The 10,294-nt window shown below is 49.7% G+C and overlaps 1 protein-coding gene across 4 annotated transcripts in view; it reads right to left on the bottom strand.

Moving 5' to 3' along the window:
• Positions 1-510: 510 nt before the first annotated feature.
• LSAMP (limbic system associated membrane protein) overlaps positions 511-10,294 on the bottom strand; it is a 1,042,261-nt gene continuing 1,032,477 nt past the window's right edge. For 3 of the 4 annotated variants that reach the window (XM_026056897.1, XM_026056894.1, XM_026056896.1), the window contains one exon: positions 516-656. In XM_026056897.1, coding sequence (XP_025912682.1) covers positions 559-656 — 98 coding nt within the window. In that variant the 3' untranslated portion in view covers positions 516-558. Of the gene's footprint in view, positions 657-10,294 lie in introns of all 4 variants that reach the window. The other variant, XM_026056895.1, reaches the window with a different exon arrangement.

The raw sequence follows: 10,294 nt of genomic DNA, 5'->3' as shown, positions 1-10,294 counted from the left end.
CCAAAAAGTTAAGTGGCTACAGTCACCAAAGCAAAGACTGCTTTCAGCAAAAGAAAGAAATAGGATGAAGGAAGAAAGGTGAGGGAGTACGGAAAAGAGGAAGGAGGAGAGAAAAGAAAATGGATCTTCTGTTTGACTGGCTTCGTGGGTTTTGCTGGTCTGTTTACATTGCAGCGTCCTCCAGCGACACAATCCTTGCTGGTGCCCCGTTCTCTCCCTCACTTTGTGTTGCCTCCTAGATGGTCGGTGACTTGCAGCTGGCTTGTCAGAATTCAGAATAAATGTTGCTGAGTTGTCTTTGCTGTGATTTTTTCCTCTCCCCCTTCTTCGCTCCTGAACACACAAAAGTTGTGAAAGAGTCCTCTCTCGCTCTCTCTCTCTTTCTCTCTCTCTCTCTCTCCTTCTTTCTCTCTCTCTCTCTCCTTCTTTCTCTCTCTCCCTTCTCTTCACTCTGTCTCCTGTAAAACGCGTTTTGTTTTGTGTTGTTGTTGTTGTTGTCGTGTTGTTTTTTTTAATTATTATTATTATTATTATTATTATTTTAAATTCTGATTTGTATTAACATTTGCTGAGTAGGCAGAGCAGGGATGCTGCCAGCAGCCACAGTGGGACGGCCAAACTCATGGAGCCGCTGTCTACTCTCCCCGTGCCGGGTCCTGCAGGGTGCGAGAAGGAAGAGAAAAGAGCACAAGATTATATGACAGGTGGAGAGAGCAGGGTTATATGGGAACACAGCTGTACGCTTAAAAGGCAAGGCTGGCTCTGGGGCTGTTCCTGCAGGAAGGGGCTGGGACTGCAGAGTGGGAAGGACATCTTGGGTGAAGCTTGGTCTGGTGCAACTGGAAGCTTCCCAGAGCTTCTCCCCAGCCAGCCAGCCCACCAGCTCCCCACCAGCCTCCCCTCCTGTGCAAGGCTCTGACTTTGGGCAACTTTCCCAAAGCAACATCTAGTTCAGAGAAACTGTGCTTGGAGTAAGGGGGGAATGCACACCCACAACCACAGGGCCCATCCTGCCTCTTGCGGCGCTTCCCACTGGAAGATGCTTGCTGCCTTGCACAGCCGCTCGGCTGACACCTCTGCACTGTTGCGCTCCTGCTGCCTCCAGCCCAGCACCTCCCTGCTCTGCCTCCTCCTCAAGGTGGTCCTTGAACACCAGGGCTCGTTATAATTCTGCACATTGACGAGTGTCTGTTTGCAGCCAGACACCGGCTCCTTGGGGGCTGATTCATCACAGTGGTCCAATCAATAAAACATGGGCCCAATCAGTGGATGCCTCCCCTCCCAGGGGGTGTGCCATAATTATTTATTTCTTAATCGGGATGGAGGGTGATTTCACCGTAACATTGACGGCCCTGTGGAATAACACCTCCAGGGCAAGCATGCAGGTTGTGCCAGGGAGGCTTTGCTTTTTTGTGAGGGTAGGAAATGAACCTCGGCACGTGTGCGCACGCATGCACATGGGGCTGTCAGAGGGGGCGGGGAGGGAGCGCTCTGCCGCAGCAACAAATAATGCAGACTCGCTCCAGGAATATTAAGTGCTAACACTCCTGACATCTTCTCATTCATCCTCTCATTTATGGGTTTTCCTTTTCTGGAAGGCTTTTAAGACAGGGATGCTGTTTTAAATTCACCCTGCAATACCAAGCATTGGCAGCCTTTTCCTTTTAACGGGGCAGGGAGGTGTACATGGCTGTGGTTTCATAAATGCATGCTCATCATATATATATATATTTATATATGTACGTATACATATGTATTTGCAATCTTTTACACAGAAGGGGTGTGGGAAGATGCTGAAGCGTGGAGATGGGTATAACTCTATACATCGGGACTGATTCTGCCGTGGAAGAAGACATGCTTATTAGGCAGACAGAGCTATTTCTAATGGAGGGGAGGAAAAAACAACCCTTTTCAGGACAGCCCAGTGGGACCGAAGTGCAATTGCTCTATCTCTCAGCCTACAGACTTTAACAAAGAGCCCTTCTCTGCTGGGTGGAGCACTGGCTCCACAGACTTATTCAGCAACACAGTTGCTATTAAATTCTAGCTGGTGACTAAAAGGAAAAAAACCCAAGAAAGATGTCCCCGGAGTCCCTGAAATTCTGTAGCACTTTCATTTGTGTGATTTCTTCCTAATGTAGCCCTTTATTTGCTGGATCTGCTGTTTGTGCCCTGATCCTATTCTTTTTTTATTATAGAAGTACGTGCTGAACTGTGTGGACAAATTATATTCCAACTTTGGATTCTTTATTTTAGTTATTCCTTGCTCACTTTTTTTGTGGCTTGCCACACAAATCATACAAGATTGGGTTTTGCTTCTTGTTTCGGGCGACAGGAACTTTTTTTTCCCTTCTGAATTCAGGAATGCTCAAGTTCAGCAAAGGCATCTACCTGGACCTATTTCTCAGAGAGAGTATCTGTCATGGTTAATTAATTGGGGGGGGGGTGCTCTTTGCGACCATTTGCGTCCCAAGTCAGTAGTTGAGAGATCCCCAAGAGGTCTCCCCGGCCCAGCAAATCATCAGAAACTCAACAGTGTGTTGCCTGCTAAAAGTTTTCAGGCACCACAGTTTTACTATTTGGCTAAAATACTGTTTGTCTAATACATACACAGATGCAGCTGGGAGAGCTACACAGTTGCACCTGCCCAGGACTGTGTTAATGAAGGTGCAAGGGGTCTCACGGCCACCAACCCCCTCCTTGACACACTTGGGGCACACATGCAATCCGAGCTAAGGGAGGCACATTTGGAGGCATGTAATACTCACCTAGCACTGCAGAGCTATATGTATGCTTGACCTTGCTTGGGTACTACTGCCTTAATACATGTAAGAGCATGGCTCTGAGCCATGTATGAGGGATGGGGGTGGCGTGGCATGGCATGGTGCTGAAGGAGAGGGCCACCCCAGTGTCTGTTCATGCTCAGTTTAATCTGTGAGCTTGCATGATGAAGCCTGTGGATATCTGAAGAGCCAGGACTCCCACCTCTACGGCTGAAAAATAACGTGAGTTGTATGTTCCCCTGTTTCTCTGCTAAGCTCCCTGCAGGTGGCAATCAGGTGGTGGGGCTGGTTGCGCAAGCCCCTCCATGTGCTGTTGCGATCATCTGCACAACAACATATATTAATACCAAACACTTGTTTGTACCAGCGGGCCTGCCTGTAGTTGTGAGGGTGCCAGACAGCATGCTAAGCTGACCTGGAGACCTGAGACGGAGCATGGGGCAAACTTACCGTGGCACCTGCACATAACCCTGGAAGCTGTATGTGATCTCTGCATGTTACAGGAGAGCTAGCAAAATTTACTCCAACATGTATTTTAAAAATGTGGGGAGGTTAAGACACAAACCAAAACAAATCTTGAAAACCTTGAAAATTTAAGCTTTGGGGGACTAATTACTCAAAACTCAAAAAAAAGTGAGAAAAATGTTAGAAGAGAATAAAATTCATGTTCTGAGTGACATTTTGAGCAAGAAATAGTATCTATTTTCAATTCACTCTGGCTATCGCATTTAGTCCTTGTGCATAGCTGCACCTCGCTTTGCCATGGGGCGTGTGTATGTGTGTGTGTGTGCGCGCTGCTGATGGGTGGGTCCTGAGGCACCCACGTGGGTGAATGTCTGTGCTGGGTATAAACCAACCCACCTGCAGCAGCATATGTTTATCACACACACCAAACATACATGTGTGCATACACCCACAACCACACATATATGACACTCATGCATGCACACACATACACAGACCTGTACACCCACCCACGTGCACACACACCCATACACACCTTAATGCACACCCACACATGCTCATGCACATACATGCAGACATGCATAGAGGCAGACACACATCGTGCACATGCATGCACCCACCCCATGCATGTGTGAGCACACACCCTGCCACACTCACATGCATGTACACACACACCACACACTCAGACCCACCCATACACCCATCCCCAACATGCACACACATCCCCCACATGCGTGCACACACATGCAAACACCCCCCACACACATCTGCACCCCCCCATGCACACCCTCCCGCTACCCCCACCGCAGACATGCAAATGCATATCCCCCCCCAAACACACAGGCACTCCCTGTTCACGCCAGCGCATGCACATGTGCACACACACACACACACACACACACAAACAGCCCCTCCCACAGAAGCACGCTCACACACAAATGCATGCACACGCATGCACACGCGCACCCCCGCGGTCTCTGGCGCCGCCTGGCGGCCGCCCGAGCGCACTACGTGGCCGCCGCCGCGCGCGGGAGCAGCCCCACGGCAGCCCGGGCTCTGGGCCGCAGCCCGAAGCCCCGTGCGCACGGGGCTGTCAGAGGGGGCAGGGAGAGATGACTGGAAACAAGTGGTGCTGTAAAGTGGACACCATTTCTGCAAATGCGCACAAATGCACACTCCTACTCAGTTTTGGGGGGTTGCTACCACCTGTACGCACGCAATACATTTGTTCGAGAATCTCTAGGAGAAAAGCAAACAAACCTGTATATGGCCTGACTCAATCGTCCAGGGGTGTGCTCCCACCTGACTCAGCTGAGGTACAGACTCAGGCCACTGTATTTGGCCTCTGGGTCAGAGCTCAGCTCTCTATGATGTACAAAGTCTGCACTCCCTCATGCCCAAAAGCAAAGAATCATCTCTTTTAAAGGGCACAAGGGAGGGGGTTGGCAAACAATTGTCATTTTCTCTGCAGTTTCCCAGCTTGGTAACCTTGAGCCTGTGTTGTGGGAGTTTGCTCTGCAAGCTAACCTCCTGGGCTAATCATTCCCCTGCAATTTGGCAGCACTGGCTAGTTCATGACCATGCAATAACTTTGAAGGGGGTTTTCTTTCCCTGTAGCCAGGGAAGGAAATTGGGTTTCTGATGATCAGTTAATATGAATACTTGGCAGCATTTCACAAATAAACCCTTAAGGAACCCCACACCCCAAACGGCTGAACAAGTCAGATCACATTAATCAAATCAGGAAGGAACAGACTGAAAAATGGCAAAGGCAAAATGATTGCCTTTCTCTTCATCAACCCAAATAGTTAGATATTTTGTGCAGATACAGGTGGACCACCGCCACATTGACTAACCATGCTACGACAGCTTCATGGGGCACTTACACCTTGTGTTTCTGAGCCTATGTCCGTGCTGCACATTCAGCCTGGGTGATTTGCATTGGTGTCAGAGCATGAGGTAACCTTGGCTAAGTTTTACAGAGCAATAGATTAGCACTGATAGGAACCATGTGAGGCCCCCTAACCCAACCCCTCTTCCTATGGCTATCCATGCCCTACCTGAAATTTAACCATAGCAAAGACAGGGCTGTGCCACTGTGGCCTCACTTCTTCTGCCCACATGTGTGCAATGGCACCAGCATCACATGAGGCTGCTCCAGAAGGCTTCTCCCAACATTTGTGGGAGAATATCTCTAGTCTCCGAGGCAGGGGTGTGGAAGGGCAGGTGAGGTCACACCAAACTTCAGTGATTTCACCTGGTGCCTCACCCTCCTGCACGCAAACCCTTCCACTCAGCTGAAACCTGAAAAGCAGCTGCACGCTCTCATGTCAAGTGTGCTGCTTAGGCTGCACTATGAGAGTTTTATCAGCCTTATAAGCAGGGCTGGTGGCAGCAGTTATTCTTAAGGTTGCCTGACCTTTACCATTATAAGGCTCTGTTTGCTTATCACTTTACAAGCATTAATAGGGCAGGTGGAATGTTCCCATGCTGGGTGTTTGCCTCGGGCTGATTTTAAGTGAAAAAGCAACAGCCAAAATAGTTCTGCTGTTTCTGAGAACAAGGCTTGAGGAGGAACAAGGTTTTGTATTTTTTTTTTAACTGTAAAGAAAGCAAGCTGGTGATCCTCCCTCAGAACATTTTTTCTGCTCTGGTACTTTGGCCCAGAGCCTTGCAATGGCACTGGGATTTGGTCTTTCAGCAAAAGCTAAAAAGCTACACAAAACTATATCTGCCTTATACGCCCCCCCCCCTCCCTTTTTTTGGTCATGGCTCATAAACTGCTTCTACTCCTGTGAATGGGGTAGGAAAAGACAGGGGAAGAAGGGTGGGGGGACTTGGGTGAGATAGTGGGGGGGCAGGAAGCAGGGTGCTTCTCACTTTCACAGCAAAAACCTGGCAAGATAGTAAAGCTGAGAGCTGCTCTGTTCCTTAAAACCAGCCTGCCTCAGGGAGGAGCACACCACAGGAAAACAGCTCTACTGGATCAGACCAGAAGTGTTGTCTACTATACAGTGCCAGCCCCAGCAGGTCCTTAGTGAGGGTGTAGGGTGCAAGCACGAGGTCAGCATGTCATGACATTGGCCGGCAATACCCTCTGAGCCTCCACTGGCTTGTCCTGAACCAGTTGTAGTTGCACTTAATAGTACTCGATAGATTCAATTTTTCTTCCCGAACTTGTCCAGTCACTTCTAGACTCCCTGAACACTTCCGTATCCACAAACTCCCTCAGCTTTTAAGGAGCACAGTGACAGTCAGCTGCCAGCAGTGATATTACGACCACACATTAAATTTGGGTGTTATGCTCTACAGGGATTTTAGGCCCTTGATATTAACAAAAACCTTGCACACTGCCCGTTACTCATTGCTACCTGAACTGGCTAGATTAAAAGTGCCTCGCTCATTCCTTGTTACGCAGTCTTCTCTGCTGACTGCAGGATAGCCAGGCTAAGGAAGCTCTTTGCTCAGAATGGGAAGAATTAGCTGGGGGTGTTCAAGCCTCTGCAGGAATCAGGTCAGTGAGCTTTTTGTCAAAGAAACTGTTAAGAAAGAAGCTACCTGTTGTTAACAGATTGGAGGCCACTAAATACTCAGGTCCCAAATTGCACACCTACAGGTCTTGCCACCAAACCTGGAGTATGGCTGTTACTGAGGCCTCAATGGATGTTAGGCAGGAGGCTAAAGGAGCACAATTTTGTTGTGAGAGAACTTGACATGGTGCCCCTAAGACTTAAGCAATTAACAGTCCAGTGGTGCCTCCTCTGTGGCACAGGCTCAACCTCCAGAGACCAGGCTAGCTGCACAAATCACTGACAGGGGAGCAGACTTCTAAGTCTGTGCTTTGTGGGCTGAATAAAATGGTGCTTTTTCTCCTTGCCTTCAGGCCATGAATTTATAGTGCTATAAGGCACTGACACACATAGACTGGGCTAAGTGTTGGCTGGGCAGCTAGTGGCCAAGGCCAGAAGGCTGCCTGGGAGTCCTATACATCTGCCTCACGGCTGGCATTGCCCCCTCAAAGGGTACAGCACCCATTTGGGACTGGGGCTGCATAAGGAGGTGATTTATATGGGTGGAAGCTGATGTCAGGTCAGAAGCATATGGAAGAGGCCACTGTGAAGGGGGATATGACAAAGGGGTAATATGGACTCAGGTTACATGATGAGCATCACACCTGCATGACCCCAAGGCTGGCCACAGCACAGGGAACCATACCAGAGAAAGTCTGTAATTGAAATGGTAATATGGCACACTCAGCTCAGGATTTTGAAGCAGACAAGAGCAGAAGATACCAGCCCAGGCTAGAGTGGAGGAGCCTATTAGCTGATGTGAGCATGCAGATTGGATAGGTAAGGCCCTGGGAGAAGGGGGCCTCTGAGGAGAAGAAAGCAAGCCCATAGCAGGTGTAGGGAAGCAGGGATGCTGGGGGAGAGGCAGGTACAAGGGAATGACGCTCGTGGGAAGAGGGAGTTAGCACCACAAATGCAAAGGGAAGAATAAACTATGGGAAAAAAAAAAAAGAGGGGATGGCAATTCCTGTAGAGCTGTTCTGGCATGGATGTGGTGCCAGGTGAAGCTTAAATGCTGTTGAACAGCTGTGGGAGAGGGGATGAGCAGAATGCGAAGGAGTGCTGTGAGCTTTGGGGGTGAAGGCATACAGCACTAGCCCTCTGGCTCAGCTGTGCGGGTGCCCCATGCAAACTCCCTGGTTTACACACATGCTGGTAGGCTCTGCTTTTAAATGCCTTTTGCCTCGAAATGGGGGCAGGGCATTTATTATGATTAACGTCTACTTTGGCTTGCCTCAAATCTGCAGCAGGAGCTCCTGAACGGGGGAGGGTGCATGCGGGGGGGGGGGGGGTGTGAAGCCCTTTCTGGCTGCACCGCTGGGCAAACGCTGCGCAAATGCTCTCGGGGTCTGAAGCGGTCACACACACCTCTTTCCCACGAGGTGGCAGCCTAAGGCAAAGAAAAACCAACGGGAAAAGCATCTCAGGGCTCGCCGGGCCCAGCACTACTCCCAGGCAAAGCCCCCTTCCCTGGCTGGCTGCTCTGGTGGAGTCGGGGAAGGGGCAGCCCTGCTCGCAGCCCTGCGAGACACCCCCAGCCAAGCAGGACTGGCTGTGCTGCCAGGGCCTCTGGCGGCTGTGGCTGCCACCAGGAGAAGAGCTGGGAGCCCAGGCGAAGGCCTTAAGGCACCTGCCCCCAGCAGAGTCCGTCAGTCCGTCTAGGTAGCTGGTTAGCCAGAGGCACTGGCCCCCTTTCTCTCTTAGTCCAGATCACAGCCAGACCCTAAATTGGCACAGGCCTGTTCAGCAGATCTGCACACCAATGTCCTCCCCTAGCTGCGCAGTATTTGCAAGGAAGGAGCACTGGTTGGCATTAATGCCCAGGCTTAGTGGCTACAGACACCTGGGGGAAAATCCTGGGGTCCTGCAGAGACAGACATACTAGCAAAACCCCCGTGGGACCATGCTAAAGAACGGGTGGCAACTTCTGCGTGCTCAGAGCCACTTTTGCCAGGGGCAACCCAATGTGGTCCTGTTTGTATGGCACAGAATCTGAACTCCGCCAGTCTGCGTCTTTCCACAACCACCATGCAGCAGTACTCATCCTATTTTGACCTGCCTTCAGGCTAGCATTCCTCATGAATTGATAAAACTGCTTTTGGGGGGGGGGGGAAGGAGAGAGGTGGATCTGACCAGCTGATTCGTCATCCCTGTCAAAAAGCAAGTCATCTACCTGTGACAGTAGTAAGAAGCAGAAGTTGTAGGGGATGGCATAAAGCAACTAGCAATTCTACTTTCCCTGCACAGAGATCCCTCCTTCTGTCCCCTTGCTCCTCCTAGCTCCCTTTTGCAGCACTGACAGCACTAGCTGCCTGGGTACACAGAGATCTGATGAGGTCTGCAAGCAGTGGAGATGTACAGGATAGGAGCCACAGAGGTTGATCTGTCATGCCACGTAACTGTTGCTGAACAGACTAATGAGGCCAGACCTACAAGCAAATCCATTTGGTTGCGCAGAGCCAGGCATCCAAATGCTGTAAACAACATGATCGCTGCCACCAGAAATTGAACCTATGACTTTCAGGATTCACAAGATAGACCTTTAAAAAGGGTGGTTTGAGCTGTAAGCAAGAAGCAGATACATTCTTGGCTCATACCTAAAGGGAAAAATCACCCACCTGCTTACACAGAAGTGTCCTATGTGATTCACATTCACTAATATGGAATTTCCCACTAGGCTTTGGGCCCCTTCATCTGAGGAAAACAAAATGGAGATAGGAAAAGAGACAGCAGGGGCCTGATTATTCTCTTATTCACATTAACAGGAGTCCAGGACTTGGTATGTCTGCATCACTGATGGAGGAGAGCCCATAGAGACACTTCAAAGGGCATCAGAAAGCTACAGGCTCCTTATGTGTTTGGTGAACCTGCCCTTGAGATCCTGCCAGAGAACACAAGGCAAAACCAAGCATGAGAGGAGAATCAGCCCCCATCAGTCATTGTTTGAGGGTGAGGCCAAGGGGAGGCATGGGACAGGCTAGGAGGACTTGTCTGTGATAGGAAGCGGGGGCGATGGTAGCCCATGTGGAGCTGGAATGCTGTTTTTTCAAAGTGCTTTTCACCTTGAGCAGTTCTGGGCTCCAGGCTGTTGACAGGCTAACTCTACTTAAAGTGAAGGCGGGAGTTGTGCTTCTTGAGCAAAAGAAATGACCAAAAGTGAGGGAGGTGTATGTGAAAAAAAATCACTAAAGAAGAAGGAGCAAGGAAAAGGGGATATGCAACATACAGGTCTCTCTTTCTCATCTCACTCCCCCGGGGCCTGGAGGGGTCTGAGGTTTTGTGCTTTCAGCTCCTCTGCAGGAAGTCATTTTTCTAGTCTGTTGACTCTCTTGCCAGGGCTTCAGAAGATGAAATCTTTATTATCATGAAGGCTTAAAAAGAAGGAATACTGTTAATTCCATTTTCAAGGTCATACTTTGAAAGTTATTAATTTCTTTCTTCCAAGGCTTTGCACTCTACTCTGAGGCTTTAGGGATT

This window comes from Apteryx rowi, unplaced genomic scaffold, assembly GCF_003343035.1.
Source record: "Apteryx rowi isolate R43461 unplaced genomic scaffold, aptRow1 scaffold_134, whole genome shotgun sequence".
NCBI classification, from domain to species: domain Eukaryota; kingdom Metazoa; phylum Chordata; class Aves; order Apterygiformes; family Apterygidae; genus Apteryx; species Apteryx rowi.
This window is presented reverse-complemented; position numbering and strand designations above follow the sequence as displayed.